Consider the following 17,409-nt stretch of genomic DNA (forward strand, 5'->3'; position numbering starts at 1 on the left):
TCAGTATTTGATAATTTCTTTAACTCGACCTCGATCTAAAAATATCGACGTCGATCCCAATATTTTGCTTTCTTCCTCCACATGAGTGCTCACCAAAACGCCTTTGTTTAATTTTTCAAACACTTGAAGCAAGCTTTTCATTTTGATCCTCGCTGACGGGTCCAGACCGCTCTAGAAAAAATTAATAATACAGAAAAAGAAGCAAGCACTCACGGAAGGTTCATCAAGAACGATGAAATCCGGGTTGTTGAGAATCGAAATGGCGACGGACAATTTTCGCTTAGCTCCTCCAGAAAGCTCTTTCGTCAGTCTTTTGGAATATTTGACAATATCCACGAGGGAACTGATTTCCTTCGCGACTCGCTGGCAGTTTTCGATTCCTCTTGTTCCGAGTAAGATTTCGATCGTTTCTTCTACCGTCAAGTTGTCTAGCAGACAATCTTGCTGTCTGCAATACCCGATTCTTCCTGATCTCGAAATGAAGCCACTTGATGGGGTCTTTAATTGACAGAGAATGCTCAAGAGCGTTGTTTTTCCAGCCCCGTTTGAGCCGAGAAGACAGATGGTTTCCCCACGATGAAGGTTGAAAGAAACATCTTTCAGTACTTCCTTCTTTCGCTGCTTTTCTATTAAAGGGTCTCAAAATGAAGAATCGAGAAAATAAAAGAATGAAGAATTTTAGACCGTCCTTTGTAGATTTTGGTGATATTTTTGATTTGAATGGATTCTTCTGAATTAGGAACAGAATTCGTTTCTTCAATGGGTGTTAGTTCATCATCGCAGTTTTCAAGGAAAAAGAGAATCATCCAGTAGATAGACGAAAGACCAAAGCATCTGTTTCCATGGTTGTTAAAAAATTAAACGATTTTGTAACCTTTTATTTTCTCCAACCATTTTCTTATCCACGAATTGCCAGATATTCTGACCACGCTCATCGAATCAATCTGTATCGCTTGGCAAAAGAAAGATACTCCCGTGGTCTTTTTACTGATGCATAATTTCGAGAAAGAATTTGACGAATAGATTTCAAAAAGCTCGATCGCGAAGTTGTACGAAGGCAGAATTCCATACAGCTGAAAGAGAAGAGAAGACTCTTGCTCGTTTCCGGTGAAGATCTGCGCGCAGGTGGCGGACATGAACATCAGAACCGTGCAAATGATGTTGACGTTGCTGTGGTGGCCGATGAAGGAGCCTTTGTCTTCTGATAGATGGCCGAGGATGAAAGCTACCGGCATGTGGGCAATAAAGAATCGGATGCAGACGAAAAAGACGGGCGAGAATTCGTCGAGTCCGAGGAGAAAATTCGGCGATTTGATGAAAAACTCGTCGCTGCCATCGTTGCGACAAGAAGTAGCACTGACTGTATTAGACAGGTGACGTACTGGATGAGCCAGAAGTGATGCCTTTTCAGGTTCGATGTATGCGCTTGAATTTGCCTGAAGCCAGTTGTTCTCTCCTCCACTGCGTTCATTCCAATCGGCGCCATCATCAGCATCATCGCCAAAATACAGTTGTAGACTACGGTCATTCCTTTCACAAACGAATCTGTAAAGAGCGCGTCTCCCTCCGGCTGGGGAAGATCAAAGGGCTTGTGGGTCAGAAACATGCTCGAGTTGCTCTTTGCTTTTGAAGAAGGGTTCGATGAGAATGAAGGAGAGCAGCTGGAGGAGCGTGGAAAAAGTCGTTCGGGAACAAAGAAAAGTCGTAGTCTGGAAGGTGGACGATTCCGTTCAGTCCCGTTCCGATCGTTTTCAGCACATCGTCGAAATTGACCGTTGATGCTTCCGGGCTTGCGCTTCTATTGCTGTCGAGGAAGATGTCTGTCAAGATGATCACGGCTGTCGGGAGGAGAAACTGCATTAAGAGGATGAAAGGATTTCTTTTCAGAAGAATAAAGCACTTTCGAAGCTGAGTAAGGAGAATTGACGAAATTTGATCGTCACTTTTTTGGCTTTCTGAAGGGCTTTTTCAAGGACTTCGTAACTTTTTATTCGTTCTTCTAGCTGCCAATTTCCTTTCTCTGTATTGACTGGATCAAAAAATGAGGACAGTCTGAATGAGGGTTCGTCTTTCATCATTTCTTTGAGCGATCCAGACTCGGGAAGCTGCCCATCTTTCAAGAAAATCACCGAGTTCGCTAAGTTTTCCGCTTCGTCCATGTAATGAGTCGACATGAGAATAGAAGTCGCGCTTGATAAACTTTTCAATATTCCCCAGAGTTCCTTTCTAGAGACCGGGTCAAGTCCGGAGGATGGTTCGTCCAAAAGCAATCTTTTCGGACGGCCGATGATGGAGAGCCCTAAAGAAAGCTTTCGAAGCATACCGCCCGAAAGCTGATTCGGAAAGTTTTCGAGCTTTTCGGAAAGTTGAACGTCTTTTGCCAAGGATTCAATCTCTTCATGGTCAAAAGAAGATTCAGCCGAGAGTTCGGAGAAGATTTCAAAATGCTCCTTCACCGTCAAAAATTCAAAGAAAATGTTGTGCTGCGGACAGTATCCGCAATTCCCGCTGCCGATGAGGTCTGATCCAGATGTGGGCTCAACAAATCCGCATAGAATGCTCAACAGCGTCGATTTTCCTGATCCATTTTCGCCGAGAAGAACTGTTATTGTCTTTTCTTCAGTTTTGAAGGAAACGTTTTTCAAGGCGACTTGACCGGAAGAAGAGTAGAATTTCGATAAATTTTGCACTTCGAAGCGAAAAGCGTCCGTTTTCTTCTGGGAGTTGAGTTTTCTGCTCTTTATGTTCTCAATTTTGAGAGTGAGGTAGAAGTAAAACAGCGTCGTGAGAAGAAGATAGAAGATAACATCGACCATTCCCAGTGGATCTTCAAAGAAAATTCTCTTGAAGAAATTCTTATTGAGAGACAAGGCCATCTTTTGCCTTCGTAATGGCAGATCATGTCGCAGCCCAATGCGAGCAAAATTGTTGGATTGAGAATGATCGCAATTTTCAGCAGAAATGGCATGAGACGCCAGCTGGTCGAGATAAATCCATGCGGGACGGAAATGAAGAAAATGATCGCCGAAGTCACTGTTGCCGCCGTTGTTGGCGTCTTGAAAATGTCGAAGCAAAGTGACAGACGAAAATCAAGGAAGAACCATAAGCAGTGAGAAGAAGCCAGATAACGGAAAACGAAGTGTGGGGAAAGATCGCGCCGTTGGTCGAAATCTTCGCAGTCAACGAGAAGGAAACGATGGCAGAAGCGATCGATTGAAAAACCAAACTGACGAAGTGGTGCGCTAGAATGATGTCCTTCGGCGACGCGCCAACGAGAGACAGGTAATCCAGTCGATGTTCTTCCCTATGGCGAGTGATAGTCCGAATCACGTGTTGGACAAAATGCGCAAATCCGATCATGAAAATCAGGTGGAGTTGTTGCCGCGCCATTTCCGCAAAAGTCGCAGTCAGTTTGACCGACTGTCGAAACGGCTGTAAAATTTGTTCAGCATCATTTTTGACGCCGTTTTGCTCTAGAAACTGTTTCTGAATCGAGTTCTGCACGGGTAGAAATGCTTCGGTGTAGTAGAGCGACCACTGAGAATGATCGTCGATCAAAGTTGAGCCGATTGTGTTCGTAATCATTTTCCCAAAAATCGTCGGAGAGGTCAAATGCCCCATCCAGCCCTTCCAATTTCCCTTGATTGGATATTTTCCAGCAGTTGGAACTGTTCGAATCGTAAAATCTAGCTTTTTAGAAACTTCTGAATGAAAATGAACGCCGAGGAAAATATTCAAAGTGCTATTTTTCGATCGGGAATGAATGTACTCTTCCATGTCTTCAACTGTCGAAAATCCTTTCGGCACAATTCTTTTCTTTTGAGAAATGTTGCCGAAAAAGTCGTAGCCGCTGAATTTTCGACCGATGTCGGAGCAGGTTTTGTTGATGATTTCAAAGTTACGAGGAGTGTCTGGAGTGAAGAGGATCTCATGAGTGTCGACCACGGAGAATCGTTTGGGATAGACTTTTGACGAAATTATTGGCGGGAGGTTTACTTGCGGCGTGTCGTAATCTCTCGCTGAAAATTAAGATAGAGATTGGACGAGGGAATTTTCTTACCGATTGATTCCCTGAAACTGAGAAGCAAAATCGAGCTCAAAGAAGGAACCGTCAAGAGAAGAACCAAATCCAGCGGCTTTCTCAGCTTTTCTAGCAAGAACAGTCGAGCGAGGGTCCAAAATTTTCTCTTTGATATTTTTGAATTTTTCTTCATTTTCGAAGAAAATTGATCAGTAAGGAAAATTATCAAGTGCGTTGTCTTGAAATAAGCCGCGCAATCTTTGAACCTCGCACTCAAGTTCAGAGTCTGAGCTTCAGACTTTTCTGCTTTTTTGAGGTCAAATTCGACGAGTTGGGAGTCTTTGTGACTTTTATGTTCTGGAAAATTGAATAAAAAGGAACAATGGTATTAAATCTCAAACAGAAATTCAAGAACGCCAAAAGCTAAGATTTTTCTAACCTCTTATTTTAGGTTCATTTCTTTATTTCAAGTACGAAGGTCACCTTTTTTGTCACGTTGGTCCACAATGTCTTCACCAAGCTAGTCTAGGCAGGGCAACACTTTGTAAACAATATCAGCAAAATTTTGAAATGAAACTTTTCGGACTTTTTGCTGGTCTCGCTGCAGCTCAAGATTTTCGCGTGCTCAATGGAGCGGCTGAAGATTTGGACAAGATCATTCGTTCGTCTTCTGGCAACTTCAAAGAGGTAAGTATTCGCTTCAATTGATTTTTTAATCATGTATCAGATCTTTGAAAAAGTCGCGAACTACGATTTCGAGCGACCAAGAGAATGCCACAGCGAGAAAATGACGATCGAGGAAGGCGTTGCCTGCGTCCAACAGGGCTTCAGCCAGATTCTAGAGTTTGCATGTAAGTTCTTTCAAGCACCACTCAGCTTACCCGCCTTGCCTAGCAGAGACTTTCGCGGAGACCTCGGAAAACTTGGTAAAAGACGGAGCCTACGACCGTGTGGTCGAGCGAGCATCGGCATTGACGGAACAAATGAAAAAGAGCCTGGAAGAAGCCGGATTTAATCTTGAAAAGGACCTCGAAAATAGAGACGAGAATATCACAGAAAAAGATGGTCTGTGAGATTTTTTTCAGAACGGATTTTAATTTTATTTAGTTGAAGAATATTTCGAAAATTTCCAAAAAATCATGAAAGAAGCATTTCCTTCCTTCGGAAAACGAAATTAACTGAATTGCTGAATAAACAAAACTACCGGACAAAAGCGTTTTATTGATAAGAAGAGCGAAAGCTGAAGTTGCGGGAGAGTCTTCGCAGTCGATTTGTTCCTGCTCGGATGAGTACTGCCGGCTTTTTGAGGAAGATTTCGTAAAATCTTGGATTGTTTCCGACAAAAAATTCTATTAAAATTCTCGTTTTCGGAAACATTCATGAAGCTGTAGACACAAAGAGCGACAACTTCACGGCGTTCGTAAATTATCTAATTAATATAAAATGTTGCTGAAAAGAAAGCCGTTCGTAAAATGACTAGGAAAAGAAAAGGGCTGATCTTCGAAAGTTCTCTGCTAGTTGTTTTGTTTTCTTAAAAAGCTACAAATTAATCTTTCGAATTTGATTGTCTACCACAGTCCATCTTGAGAATCTGTCTTGAAAACGAAAATCTTTATTTTGAAAATGAAGCTTTCCATTTCTCAAAAAAAGCTGCTTGAGTTTGAAATTAAAAATAATGAGACAATCTAACGCTAAATCAACGTCTCAGACGAGTTCATTACAGTCGCGAAAATCAGTTTCGAAAATCAAATTACAGAATAATTTATTTGTTTCAATTTAAAAGAGCTTTTCCCCGCTCGGGCTCGGGCGGAACGCGTCGGAAGCGGGCGGAGTGTAGACTTCAGTTTGACTAATTTGGCTCAGGATTGGCCGGAGCGCGCTCTCCGCCTCCAATAGTGGCCAATGAGCCGTGCATTTTAACAATTTCCTTTCTGAAAAAATTTCTCCGCCGAGATCTAAAGAACGCCACAATATAACAACAAAAGAGCCACCAAACGCCGTAAAAATTTCACCCGTGAAATTGTCTTTTTTACCTTTTTTTGAGAAAGAAAGAGATATAAGAAGAAGACTCTGTTACATAAATTCCTGTTAGATCATTTCAATGAAGGTTACGAGGCCTTAGTCAGGATCTAAATTAAAATATCATTAATGGAAAGCCGCGTAGCGGCTTTTTAAAAAAACAAAGCCGCAAAAAAGAATTAAAATATCAACAGAAAGGGTCATTTGAAGCGGCTTCGTTTCCAAAAAAGCCGCTACGAGGCTTTTCATTAATGATTTTTGAGATCGCCGACTCTTTGAAATTCAATAATGACGTACCAAACTGGCTAATCGTCAAATATTGAATGAGAACGGCAGAATCACTTTCCCAAGATTCAAATCTGATCGCAAAATTGCTTTTCGCTCTTCGTTGATTTCAACAAAAAAGAGACAAAAAAGATCGCTTTGACCTTTTCGATGATTTTCGGAAAGAATAAAAAGTCTGTTATTGTTTCCGTAGCTAAGTTTTTGTACTGTGTTTCTTGAGAACCCGGCGAGATTAAGAAACTTAGAGAACAATGAGAAGCAACTCATCGAATGATTAATTTTTGCCGCGAAGATTAAAGAAATATATCGAATTATTTTGAAGCTGATTTATGTATTTGTGAACCTCTTTTCAACCCTTCTTTATATCAAAAATGATCTACTTCTGACTCATCTTCTCCGAAAAAGCTCATACTCAGACGATTACCCCCTCATTTTCCCCTGAATGCCTCTTTTTTCCATCAGTTGGAATCCATTTTATTCAGCGTTATCGATTTTCCAATCGCTATTTACCGAAAAGCGCCTCGATCATGGCCAGCGAGCACTGCTTGTTTTTAATACTGTTTTTGGCGGATTCTAACAAAATTGTTTCTTTTCAGATTATTTTTATTTCTTTATGAAGTTTCGAAAATCGTGAAAATTGAGAAGGAAGAGAGAAGGGCTTTTTGAAAGAAAAATCTCAAAATGCAGGTAAACTATTAAACTGACCAATAAAAATGCTTAGATTCGATTCTTATCCAATCAAATTTCTTCAAATTAATATGTGCTTATAAAGCAGTTTTAAAACAAGCCAAAAACATCGCATTTCTATGATAAGGGCTTTCGACCAATAAGAAGCATTAATATTTCTAAATGACCAATCAGAAAGCAAGAATCTTGATTGAAACCAATAAGAGCCTCAATTTAATAAGGTTTTGAATTTTACGATAAAAATAAATCAAAATCCCAATCAAATTTTCAATCCCATCCGATAAGAAGTTCCTAACCCCTTTTTTCAGCCAATAAAATGCGTGGTCGTTGGCGACGGCGCAGTGGGAAAGACCTGTCTACTGATATCCTACACGACAAACGCCTTCCCGGGAGAATACATACCTACAGTCTTTGACAATTTTTCAGCAAACGTTCTTATTGATAATACACCAGTTAATCTAGGTAATGCTTCTTTATTGTTTTACAATTCTTGATTTCTTTTAGGCCTTTGGGATACAGCGGGACAAGAAGACTACGACAGATTGCGCCCTCTCAGTTATCCACAGACTGATATTTTTCTCATTTGTTTCTCAGGTACGAAACACATCTTTGCTGGAATCGTGAAGCCGTTCGCGGCTTCGAGTAAAACAATCAAGAGACGGTTTTTTCTCTTTATCTTTTTTCAAAGCGGCCGAGAAGCCGCCTGCAGCTTCAAGCGTAAAGGGTGTAGGGCGGCCACGTTCTGCAGCAGAACGGCGTTCTGCAAATGCAGAATGGCGTTCTGTAAATACAGAACGGCGTTCTGCACTCAGAAAATATATGCGCTTCGCGCCTGTCTTAAAGGAAATCTCAGAATTTCTTAAGTCAGGAGTTACTCTTTAAGCTTCGCTGAATGCGTTAAATCTGATAAGAATCAAGTTACATCGGAAAAAATCCTTATGCAGAACGCCATTCTGCATTTGCAGAACGCCGTTCTGTATTTGCAGAACGCCGTTCTGGCAGAACGTCGCCGCCCGTCACCCAGCGTAAAGAGGAATAAAGAAGCCGCGCTAAGCGCGTCTCTTGATTGATTTAGTCGAAGCCGCAAGCGATTTCTCGTTTTTTTGACTTCGAAATCAAGTAAAATAACTAAACTTTCAAATTCAGTTGTTTCTCCGGCCTCTCACGAGAACGTAAAAGGAAAATGGTATCCCGAAGTGAAGCATCACTGCCCAAACACGCCAGTGATCCTGGTCGGCACAAAGACAGATCTGCGCGAAGATCCAGACACAATCAACAAACTAAGAGAGAAGAAACTCAACGTTATCACAGAGCTACAGGTTCGTCAATTGATCGGGTCTGGGTTTGTAAATGATTTATTTAGGGTCAATCGCTGGCGAAAGAAATTGGAGCGGTGAGGTATCTTGAGTGCTCGGCGCTGACGCAGAAGGGACTCAAGCAACTCTTCGACGAAACCATTCGAGCTGTTTTATATCCACCACCAACGGAACGGCTGCTTAATTATTTTCATAAAAAAGAGTCTTCAAGCATAGTAGACCCGAGGCCGAAGGCCGAGGAAAAGGGGGCGAAGCCCCCCTCCCCTTATTTTTGATTTCAGTGAAGACCCCCCTTAAAGGCTCCCACTCCCCCCTTAGAGCTTTATCTGGGGAAATATACTGAAAGCATTACAAGAGGGGGGCCTCCACCCACAGTATGAGCCTTTGAGGGGGCCTTTCTTCAACTAAAAGGAGGGGGAATCCGCCCCCTTTCCTCGGCCTGCGGACTCGGGGGAAGTCTTTTAAAGCTAGATTAGCCGTTAAAAAGGAAAAGAAACGAAAGAAATGTATAATCTTGTGAACTAACCAACTTACTAATACACTCACTTATCCCTAGCCAAATTTTTTGAGTTAACTAATTTTAAAACCAACTAATCAGCCAAAAACAAGAAGAAAAAGAAGCCGAAGAAATGCAACCTGCTCTAAAAATTCAAAAGCCAACTCACGCACAAGTTTCTTCTCCTCACCTTATACAGTATTCTACTTATTCATCACAGTATTTCAAAAAGAACCAACAACGATGATAATGAACATTCACTTTCCTCACTCTTTCCGAGCTTCCACTGCTACCCCCTTAAGAAAACTCTATTCAAAAGTGATTCTAGTCCAGAATAAAACCCAAAAATTCTTATCTTATTATCAAAATTGAGCTCTTGACCTGTATTTTCCAAAAAATCATGAACAAATGAACCTACCCTTAAAATTCTTAATTTCTCAACATGTTCTATTATTTCCAAATCGATAAAATCGTATCTGTACATTTTGGCTCCTCAAATTTAAAATTTTTGCGTCTTGAAATTACATTCCTGAAAAACTCTACTTACTTTTGCCTTAAAAAACGCGTTCAAAAAAAAGAAGAATAAACATGAAAATATGAAAAATTCAAATTGAAATAAACCAAAATGCTAAAATGAAAGAAACACGCTCAAAAAGGGACCTCGTCTCTTTTTCAGTAAATTTTGAAAAATATACCTTTATCATTTATTTTTTCGGAACTACAGAATTTGAAATAAAGTGAGAAAATTGCACCATGCAGGATTTTTTTACAGAAAAAGAAGAAAAAGGAACATTTAGGAAAAAAAGGAACTATTGAAAACTAGTGAAGGAGGCAGGAGAAGGAGCAGGGGACATGACGGGGGTATCGGGAACGGGAGCAAAGGCAGGGACGCGTGGCAGTTGACGTTTGCTTTCGGACTTGACTAGTTTGATCTCGGCGTTGGGGAAGCGCGGGAAGATCTGAAAGCGGAATTGATCAATGAAAGATGATGAAGGATGTACTGCTATTCATACGACTCTACCTATAACCGCAGGCCGAGGAAGGTGTTGAAGCCATCCGAATTCAAAGGGGAGGGTCCCTCCCCGAGGAGAACTTCGCCCCTCCCTCGGCCTACAGCCTCGGAAAGAGAAAAATACCTTGATTTCCGGGTTGTTGAACTGCTTATGAACTTTGAGCGCGCTTTTATACTCGGCAAATCGAACCATTACTGCTCTTGCATGGCCTTGAACTAAAGAAAAGTGTTACCAAAGAATTCGTTGAGGATCAAACCTGAGGATATCTTGACGATTTCTCCAAATTTTTCCATGTGACTTCTTATAAAATCTTTTCTGAAGGTCTTTTCGCGGAGTCCTCTGATCATGACGGCGGTGGGTTTTGTCGAACTCTTGGCCCTTTCGACTTTTGCTTTTGCCTCTTCCTTTCGCTTTTTCTGAAGATAATTTTAAGGCCGTTAAAAATGATTGACTTTTCTACCTTTTCGGAGATAACGATGCTTTTAACAATTTGATTTCTGAGTTCTTCTTGCTGGTGCGCTTCGTAATTCAACAAACGGCCTTTTATATTATCGCCTTGGACTTCGAAGCTTCGCGAGTTGCCGTCTTTGAAGAACTTGACTCGGTCTTCTTTTTCTTGGTTGTATCGTTCGCGACGCTTGGCATCTGGAACAAGTAGTTTTTCGTCTTTTAAGGTCTTTTTGAATATTCATATATAGAGAGAAATCAAAGAAACAATGACAAAGCCGCGCTTTTCGCGGCTAACCATTTCCCGTTTCGTAGCCGCAAGCGGCTTCTCTATCCCAGCAATTATAAAAGGCCGTTCCTGATTTAGCAACGACCCTTCTCCGATTCGAAATCTCGGGGCAGAAGGGATTGGAAGTTCCGGAAGAAGAGCTTTTCGAGTTGACAATTTCTTTCGTTTTCTTGTCTAACAGATTCAGCCCCGTTGGGAAGACGAAACCTGACATTCTTTAAGTTAATGGTCAAACAAAAATACCGATTTTCCGATTAAACTAGGGAGGCACTAATAAGATTTTGTTTTCAAGAATTGAATTTTGAAGATGCGCGAGAAAAAATGAAGAATCTGAAGATATTCTTTTCAGGAATGAGTACTTTGAGTTGAAAAAGAAGAGAAAGAGAGGAGCAGATTTACAAAAATAGACAGGCAGGGAGTTATAATTAAGATTCAAAGTCACAAAATCATCATTTGTCCATGAAGTTTCTTCTGAGCTGCATCAACGATCGCGAACGCTGCTGAGAGGAGAGTTTTCGGGACGCTTTTTCCAGCGTTGATGACTTGAAAAGAAGGTAAGCAGTGCGCTAGAAATGATGATGGAATGGTTACCTCTTCGGTTGAAGATTCCTCGTAAAAAGAGATGGCTCGTTTCGGCAAGAGACTTTCGCTTTCGGTTTCAATCGAAGTCGGAAGCTCTGAAGTGAAGAGATAATGATTTTGCTGCGGAAGATAAAGAATTACCTGTCATGGCAGTACAGTCAAGCCCTTGCTCATCTGTTCCAATTATAGTATTTCTTCCATAGATTACTGCGCTATTTGAACTTGGATTGTCAGAGATGCTCTTTTCCGACGTTGCGTTCTACAAAATATTTTCATTTTCCGGCAGAAATGAGCCATTCCTACCGTTAGATTCATCCTCGATCTTCGCAACGGCTTGGCAGGAGGCGTCGGACTCGTCGCGGAAGAAGTAGGGCCAGAAGAAAGCGTGTTTGAGGCGTTGGAATTGATCGTCTTTAGCGGCGTCTTTTTGACAGGGCTGACGCCGTTTGTCAAGTTGTCGGAAGAGACGAACAGTCGCGAAGCTCGCAGAGAACGGGCTCGATCAAGCGAGTGCGTATTCGACCGCTAAGGAGAGGTAGATGAGGGAGATAAGGGAGGTCTACCTTGAGCTTGCCGACTTGGTCGATGAGTTCTGCCTGCGTTCGCTGGAATTTTCGGCCCTTGATTGTATTTCGCGTCGTTTCAACGCGGAAAAAGTGATGATGGTCGATTCCAATCAGCCAGATTCGCTTCGCCACTCCTTAGATTGGCCATTTACGACGCGTCTTTATGGAAGAACAAACCTGTGGATGGGCAAATAAAGCCGATTTTCGTCTCCAAGTTGTTCACTATTCCAGCTCGTACTTTGACATAGAAGATATCTCGCTTGTAGCTGAGCTCGATTATCGTTGGCCAGGCGAATCTGTTCAACAAGATCGCTAGAAATCAGATGGAAACGGTGGAGAAGGGGTTACTCTTACTGTTTTGCATGATGTAAATTCCGCCAAAATGGCAGGCCAGGACAAGATCCGTATTTTCCGCGTCCCGGACGTGAAATTGATGAAGCCTAAAAACGGTCAATTTCGCCAGCGAAATCAAAGAACTACCCATAAAGCGGTAATTTCGAAGCAGTTTCCAAATACTTCAGCTCCGCTTTTGAAGTCTTTAATCCATTGTGAGCCACGTGAAGGTCGGATATTCGTTGCATTAAGTTTTCGGAAACGTTTGGAGCGAGTTTGAGCGAGACGAGGGCGTTGTGATCTTTTTGAGTGTACTGAACAGGAGCATCGCCTAGTTCAGCTTGAGCTGCTAGCGAACCTTTTTCAGGGCTTCATCAGTGTTTGAATCTATCTTCGATCCTTTTTACTTGATTCTAGTGCTCTTGTCTCACTTCTTCAATGAGAGCTGAATCAAGGAAGATACGACATTTCTAGCTTATTTAATCGTTATGTTTTATTCTGTAAAGCCCTTTCCTAGCAATGCATGCGTAACAAATGAAGCGAGAAGTCGTCCCTTTGCAATATCGTCCCTCAGTTGGCGATACATGTACAATCTGGTGATTTCCTCGACCAAATAGGCCGGATCTGGCGGGTAGAGCTTCACGCAAAACTTCACCAGCCACGGCTCTTTTAGCTGCCTTCTTATTTCTTTATCCAGCCTTCAAAAACATCTCCAATCTCTTCAAAACAAAGAAGAATACCTGATCCACTTTCTTTGGTCGTTTTTCAGGGAAATATACAAGCCAAAGTATTCTTTCTCGCGAATGTCCAGTGAGTCGCACATCAAATCGAACAGCTTTTGCCCTGTCGCCTTCTTTTCGACCTCGAGGATCTTCGACTCTGCGCCAAAGACCTCGACTTGGATCTCTTTCTTCATATTTTCGAATTTGATTCTAGCGCCGTGTACGATTTCCAACTGATCATCTGAAGGGAGGAAAGAGTTAGGGGCTTTCAAGTTTCAACTTGGTCAGTGACTTTTGGGCAGAAATTTTAACTAAAAGGGGAAAATAGGAAGTTTTTCGTTCGGAACAATTTTAGCAGAACTGGCATTTTAGACAGCTTTTGTCTAAGCAAAGATATTTCAGATAAAAGGGGGCAGAAAAGGAGTAAAAATAATTAGTCTTCGATCATATCGTCAATCCAACCCCAGGCGATGATTGAAATGCGCCCTTCGTCTTTGAAATTGTTCGGGTGGACTGCCGGGATTCCGTGGCGCCATTCGACATTCACTTCTTTGCCGAAGGTGTAGATGGTGCCGTTGTACTGGGGCACGGAGATCGTCGTTTTTGTCTTTTCAACTGTTCCATGAAGGAAGAGAACTAGGAGTACCTATCAATGGAAAAGCCGAGCTAGACTTGGAAGCCTGTGTAAAAAAACTGACAGGGTTTAAAAATCTCAGATGAAAAGCCACGTAGCAGCTTTTTCAACAAATTCTGAACATTTCAGACCCTGACTTAGGGCATGACTCAGGTTTTTTCACAGGTTTCCAAGCCTCTTCTTTCTCTCTCTTTCTCAAAATCTGAGGAACAGTTCCTTGGCGTGTTCAAAGGCAGCTTCGCGCTCCATGCCGAAGCTGACTGCAATGGTGAGGTTCTGCGTCTTCGCCTTGTCCGCCTGAATAATAGAAAAGGATAATAAAGCTTTGATAAATAGCGAGTGAAGGATGAAACCGCTTTAAGAAAGGTCAATCCGCCTCTTCCCCTTTTTAATTAAAATTACCTTTACAGCAGCTGCATCGTGGTGAAACGGTTTCCACTCGCTCGAATTTCTGTACCAGTTGAAGCGCGTCGCTTTCACGTCCATTTTGAAGTACTCTGTCATTTTCTTCACAACTTTGAGGAAGGTGGGACACCTCTTCTTCCAATTTCCTTGTTTATCATCGGCGATCAAGTGGGAGTCGTTGTGCCATTTAACAAGTAGTTTATCTAAAACGAATTATGAGAGATTTTGTCTTTTCGTAATTTCAACAAAAATGACCTTGTTTCGATGGTGAGTTAAATTTTTACCTTGATCGATGCCGGAGTTTTGAATCTCATCAAGTAGACTATTGTAAATGGACATGTCGTTTTCATCCCCGAATAGGCCATTTACAACGACGACATCCCTAATCTCAATTTTAATTAAAAGTCTCTATTATTGTCCCAGAAATATTGCTCGAGAAAGAGAAGGACGAAATAATCGATCGATTTCTCTGTTGAATAATTCTAGTAGCGCTCTTTTCTCCCTACCTATGGTTGTAAGGGCGTTTGTAGGAAGTCCAGTGAACAGGAGCAGGGACCAATCGGAGATCTGGCGGCTTGTAGCTTGGCTTGAAGTCGACTGTATTTCGCCCCTTGACCATTTTGACGCTTTTGTTCTGTTTCGTCTTGTTTTCGTAGTTTTGGCTATTTTCGCCGTTGTAGGAGTGATCGTGGTCGCCGTTCTGGATTCGATTCTTCCAATTTTCATTTCGAGGATTTCGATGTTGACGATTTTGGTCTTGATCTTCGTGGCTCTGGCGAATGTGGTTGTTTTGCAGACGACCTCGTTGACCGCGATTTCCGCTACGACCTCTGAAATAAGAAATGATTAAGATATCTCTAGAATTATTCTGAGAACTGAAAGGCCGCTTGCCGCTTCTTGAAAAAGACCGAAAAGCCGCGCTCTAAAGCGGACTGGGCTCGGCAACCTGAGTAGAAAACCTGAGTCAGGGTTCTAAAAGAATAAAATGAAAAGCCGCTTCGCCAAAATAATCAACTCAATGAATTTTTTAACTAGCGAAGCCGCTTCGCGGCTTTGTTTTTAAAAAAGCCGCTTCGCGCCTTTTCATTTTACTCTTTATGAACCCTGACTCAGGTTTTCTAATTAGGTTGCCGAGCCCAAAAAGCGGATTTGAATTGATTCGCATCGCAGCTTCGTTTTTAACGCGGCTTTTCATGAAAAACAATATTTTACTTACCTGTTTGAATTCTTGAACTGATGCCTGTACTTTTCATAATCGTCGTTGTGATTCTGGTCCTTGGCAGATCCGGAATCTCCAGAATGATGAAGCCGAACTTCTCGATCGTGATCGTGCTGGTAACTCTTTGGCTCCTGATGTTCTTCTTTTCGCGGTTTTGCCACGGAGAACTTTGAGAATTGCTCCGCCAGGTTGTCCAGGTCATTTGACTTTTCACGGCTCTGGAATAAAGAAGGTTAATAATTTCGAATAATCAATTTGAATTAAAAATAGAAATCTTACATTTTGCGGCCCTTTCGCCCGGTAAAATCGATCTTCTGACATTGTCTGATTCTTCTCTCTCTCTCTTTTCTCCTCTCGAAATTCTCGATCGATAAAATACAATTCGTAATTCGCGAAATTGGCAGCTGCGTCTCGGAAAAATTTTTTCGCGCGCGATTTCGCCCGACTGGATTCTCAACTGACGCGCCTCGGCCAATTAGATTCGCGCGTTCGTGGAAAGTCAAATTCTCAATTAGGAGTTACAAATTTCGATTCTAGAGCCTAGTATCTGAATTCAACCCACAGTTTAGTAAAGAATTTAAAAGGATTTATCCCTGAAATAAAGATTGAAAAGATTTGAAAAAAACATCGAATTTTTCTATTGATTCCCGATTTTTCTCCTCATTTTCGCGTGGATCTGAAGTTTGTACATTTCACAGCTGGTAGTGAAGCTGCTTGGTAGAAACTACACTTTAGAGATTTTTCCATCGGAGCCCTGAAGAATTACAAAAAATCACTTTCAGTTCGCAAACCGCTATTTCTTTGAACTCGCTCTTGATTTGCTCCTCTAGTTCGTTCGACTGCTTCTTGTCGTCTTTTCCCCGAATAAGTCTTGCAACAGTTCTGAACTCCTTCCAGTCCTCATCGACGCCGTCATCCAAATCGTGCAATTTATATATTATTTGACGTAAAAACTGATCAACGAAAGGAATAAAGCAGTTTTTTCCTGACAGGTCTTTTTGACTTCTTCCGAGGCCTCGCTGTGAAAGAACATCAGCTACTGGAACTCTTTAATGTTGATAGTACTGTCCTTATTTATGGTAAGAAATACGCGTTCGCCTAATCTTAAACAAAAAAGTTCAGTCGGAAACGCTGTGTGCCATTAAAATTAAGATTAAAGATTGAAATGTGACTGAGCTTATCAACGAAGAAAATGGTTTCGTAGGAATATTTGTCGACCACAAAAGGAGAGTAAATGCACTAAGCAGCCACAAAAGACCTACCGGTCAAGCTATTTCTATTTATGGAAAAGGGGTGTTTTCTTGTTGATTTTCACTTTCCATGAACTTTGGATCGTTTCATTTCCACAACAAGCAACAACATTATGAGCTCCTCTCTTCAGCCATCGTCTACACCTTTATGGGCAGATCGAAAGATCTCGCCGTGGGTCCAAGAAACGTGGATTCCGATGGCTGCCGTCACGTAACAATCCTTCCCTTGAGACTTCGAAAACGGCGCTTTTCAGATCTGAATCGGACCCGAGATTGGCGAACTTGCTCTGTTTCTGCTCCGGAGCGATCATTCTTCTTCTCGGAATTTTCGATCTGGGCGCTGTCGTCAACTACATTTCAAATCCTGTTCTCGTTGGTTTTATTTCAGGAACGCGTTTTCATGAATAAGTTTCAAAAAAAGTCTTCCTTGATTTCTTCGCCAGATTTTGTGAAAGCGTGATTTCCAGCTGCATCGATCATCATCCCCTTTTCTCTTCTCGAGCGAGTGTCTGGTCTCTCTGGCCTTCCTGGACCTTTTACCAGAAAATGGTCATGCGCATTGGAGAGTCGAAATACTACGACGCGGTTATTGGACTGAGCACGCTCGCTACTCTCCTCGCCTTGAAAAATCTTCGAATTCACTTTGAAGACCCAAAAGAGGGCGACTCCGCGGTTGTGAAGTTTGGGCTTACTTGATTTCTTGCGGCGAAGAGTCCAATCCGTCTCTTCGATCATGTTATTCACCGCATAGAGGCAGCGGATTGAATCTCTTTTCTTCCTTATTTTTCCTCGAGAAGCCGTTCAGTCCATTCCAGCGTCATTTCCGATCTCTGGAGCAGCTCTTGGCCGAGGTTTTGTTCGCTCAAGCTGACGACCACTTTCATCAAGCTCGCGCCTTCCGTCCGCGATTTCGAGCTAAAGACGACTTGAATTTCGGAGCTTTGAAATGGACTTACCAGCTGTTCTTCAATCCGAGCGCGTAAGAGGAATTCCTCAAGACACGAGATGATTTCCTGGAATATCTCGGCAATCAAAACTTGTTCCAACAAATTGAAGAGTCCGTTCAAAGATGATTTTTTCACGACGTCGTCGTAACAGTCCAAAGTCGATGACGCTGCCAAGTCG

At 42.0% G+C, this 17,409-nt stretch overlaps 7 protein-coding genes across 7 annotated transcripts; 2 read left to right on the top strand and 5 right to left on the bottom strand.

Annotated features, from left to right (window-relative positions):
* Positions 1 to 694: 694 nt before the first annotated feature.
* Positions 695 to 2,876, bottom strand: LOC145710830 (ATP-binding cassette sub-family A member 10-like). The gene has a single exon (XM_081788535.1). The coding sequence runs from the start codon at positions 2,874 to 2,876 to the stop codon at positions 1,884 to 1,886; it is 993 nt and encodes a 330-aa protein (XP_081644661.1). The 3' UTR covers positions 695 to 1,883.
* Positions 2,877 to 3,030: 154 nt separating this feature from the next.
* Positions 3,031 to 4,214, bottom strand: LOC145710831 (uncharacterized). Its single transcript, XM_081788536.1, has 2 exons — positions 4,061 to 4,214; positions 3,031 to 4,019 (listed from the first exon to the last, which is right to left on the bottom strand). The coding sequence occupies exons 1-2, from the start codon at positions 4,212 to 4,214 to the stop codon at positions 3,031 to 3,033; spliced, it is 1,143 nt and encodes a 380-aa protein (XP_081644662.1).
* Positions 4,215 to 4,577: 363 nt separating this feature from the next.
* LOC145710834 (uncharacterized) lies at positions 4,578 to 5,228 on the top strand. Its single transcript, XM_081788539.1, has 4 exons — positions 4,578 to 4,708; positions 4,749 to 4,872; positions 4,916 to 5,086; positions 5,129 to 5,228. Exons 1-4 carry the CDS (start codon positions 4,592 to 4,594, stop codon positions 5,197 to 5,199), a joined length of 483 nt encoding a protein of 160 aa, XP_081644665.1. The 5' UTR covers positions 4,578 to 4,591; the 3' UTR covers positions 5,200 to 5,228.
* A 1,649-nt stretch (positions 5,229 to 6,877) lies between these two features.
* On the top strand, positions 6,878 to 8,618 carry LOC145710819 (ras-related C3 botulinum toxin substrate 1-like). The gene is made up of 5 exons (XM_081788526.1): positions 6,878 to 7,012; positions 7,321 to 7,474; positions 7,517 to 7,606; positions 8,159 to 8,331; positions 8,376 to 8,618. The coding sequence occupies exons 1-5, from the start codon at positions 7,007 to 7,009 to the stop codon at positions 8,601 to 8,603; spliced, it is 651 nt and encodes a 216-aa protein (XP_081644652.1). The 5' UTR covers positions 6,878 to 7,006; the 3' UTR covers positions 8,604 to 8,618.
* Positions 8,619 to 9,617: 999 nt separating this feature from the next.
* On the bottom strand, positions 9,618 to 10,787 carry LOC145710832 (uncharacterized). Its single transcript, XM_081788537.1, has 5 exons — positions 10,583 to 10,787; positions 10,298 to 10,503; positions 10,094 to 10,253; positions 9,961 to 10,052; positions 9,618 to 9,783 (listed from the first exon to the last, which is right to left on the bottom strand). The coding sequence occupies exons 1-5, from the start codon at positions 10,785 to 10,787 to the stop codon at positions 9,634 to 9,636; spliced, it is 813 nt and encodes a 270-aa protein (XP_081644663.1). The 3' UTR covers positions 9,618 to 9,633.
* A 54-nt stretch (positions 10,788 to 10,841) lies between these two features.
* On the bottom strand, positions 10,842 to 13,038 carry LOC145710820 (band 4.1-like protein 1). The gene is made up of 10 exons (XM_081788527.1): positions 12,795 to 13,038; positions 12,567 to 12,752; positions 12,202 to 12,411; positions 12,076 to 12,161; positions 11,899 to 12,033; positions 11,719 to 11,855; positions 11,459 to 11,680; positions 11,297 to 11,414; positions 11,165 to 11,250; positions 10,842 to 11,115 (listed from the first exon to the last, which is right to left on the bottom strand). Exons 1-10 carry the CDS (start codon positions 12,968 to 12,970, stop codon positions 11,023 to 11,025), a joined length of 1,449 nt encoding a protein of 482 aa, XP_081644653.1. The 5' UTR covers positions 12,971 to 13,038; the 3' UTR covers positions 10,842 to 11,022.
* Positions 13,039 to 13,049: 11 nt separating this feature from the next.
* On the bottom strand, positions 13,050 to 15,509 carry LOC145710821 (uncharacterized). The gene is made up of 7 exons (XM_081788528.1): positions 15,314 to 15,509; positions 15,032 to 15,252; positions 14,322 to 14,645; positions 14,100 to 14,197; positions 13,813 to 14,018; positions 13,627 to 13,707; positions 13,050 to 13,383 (listed from the first exon to the last, which is right to left on the bottom strand). The coding sequence occupies exons 1-7, from the start codon at positions 15,353 to 15,355 to the stop codon at positions 13,210 to 13,212; spliced, it is 1,146 nt and encodes a 381-aa protein (XP_081644654.1). The 5' UTR covers positions 15,356 to 15,509; the 3' UTR covers positions 13,050 to 13,209.
* Between the last annotated feature and the right edge of the window lie 1,900 nt (positions 15,510 to 17,409).

Source organism: Oikopleura dioica, unplaced genomic scaffold (genome assembly GCF_907165135.1).
Source record: "Oikopleura dioica unplaced genomic scaffold, OKI2018_I68_1.0, whole genome shotgun sequence".
NCBI lineage: Eukaryota > Metazoa > Chordata > Appendicularia > Copelata > Oikopleuridae > Oikopleura > Oikopleura dioica.

Bases quoted from the DNA above. Each gene is read 5' to 3' on its own strand.
- LOC145710830 (XM_081788535.1), bottom strand. From the start codon at position 2,876: ATGGCCTTGTCTCTCAATAAGAATTTCTTCAAGAGAATTTTCTTTGAA.
- LOC145710831 (XM_081788536.1), bottom strand. From the start codon at position 4,214: ATGAAGAAAAATTCAAAAATATCAAAGAGAAAATTTTGGACCCTCGCT. The intron at 4,020-4,060 runs GTAAGAAAATTC...CTTAATTTTCAG, and splicing joins CAGTTTCAGGGAATCAATCG to CGAGAGATTACGACACGCCG.
- LOC145710834 (XM_081788539.1), top strand. From the start codon at position 4,592: ATGAAACTTTTCGGACTTTTTGCTGGTCTCGCTGCAGCTCAAGATTTT. The intron at 4,709-4,748 runs GTAAGTATTCGC...ATCATGTATCAG, and splicing joins CTTCTGGCAACTTCAAAGAG to ATCTTTGAAAAAGTCGCGAA. The intron at 4,873-4,915 runs GTAAGTTCTTTC...CGCCTTGCCTAG, and splicing joins CCAGATTCTAGAGTTTGCAT to CAGAGACTTTCGCGGAGACC.
- LOC145710819 (XM_081788526.1), top strand. The intron at 7,607-8,158 runs GTACGAAACACA...TTTCAAATTCAG, and splicing joins TTTTCTCATTTGTTTCTCAG to TTGTTTCTCCGGCCTCTCAC. The intron at 8,332-8,375 runs GTTCGTCAATTG...TGATTTATTTAG, and splicing joins ACGTTATCACAGAGCTACAG to GGTCAATCGCTGGCGAAAGA.
- LOC145710832 (XM_081788537.1), bottom strand. From the start codon at position 10,787: ATGTCAGGTTTCGTCTTCCCAACGGGGCTGAATCTGTTAGACAAGAAA. The intron at 10,504-10,582 runs GTTAGCCGCGAA...AGACCTTAAAAG, and splicing joins CGGCTACGAAACGGGAAATG to ACGAAAAACTACTTGTTCCA. The intron at 10,053-10,093 runs GTTTGATCCTCA...ACTTTTCTTTAG, and splicing joins AATCGTCAAGATATCCTCAG to TTCAAGGCCATGCAAGAGCA.
- LOC145710820 (XM_081788527.1), bottom strand. From the start codon at position 12,970: ATGAAGAAAGAGATCCAAGTCGAGGTCTTTGGCGCAGAGTCGAAGATC. The intron at 11,681-11,718 runs GTAGACCTCCCT...ACCTCTCCTTAG, and splicing joins ACCAAGTCGGCAAGCTCAAG to CGGTCGAATACGCACTCGCT. The intron at 11,116-11,164 runs GTAACCATTCCA...CTTCTTTTCAAG, and splicing joins AGGAATCTTCAACCGAAGAG to TCATCAACGCTGGAAAAAGC.
- LOC145710821 (XM_081788528.1), bottom strand. From the start codon at position 15,355: ATGTCAGAAGATCGATTTTACCGGGCGAAAGGGCCGCAAAAT. The intron at 15,253-15,313 runs GTAAGATTTCTA...TCTTTATTCCAG, and splicing joins GGGCGAAAGGGCCGCAAAAT to AGCCGTGAAAAGTCAAATGA. The intron at 14,646-15,031 runs GTAAGTAAAATA...TTCTTATTTCAG, and splicing joins CAGTTCAAGAATTCAAACAG to AGGTCGTAGCGGAAATCGCG.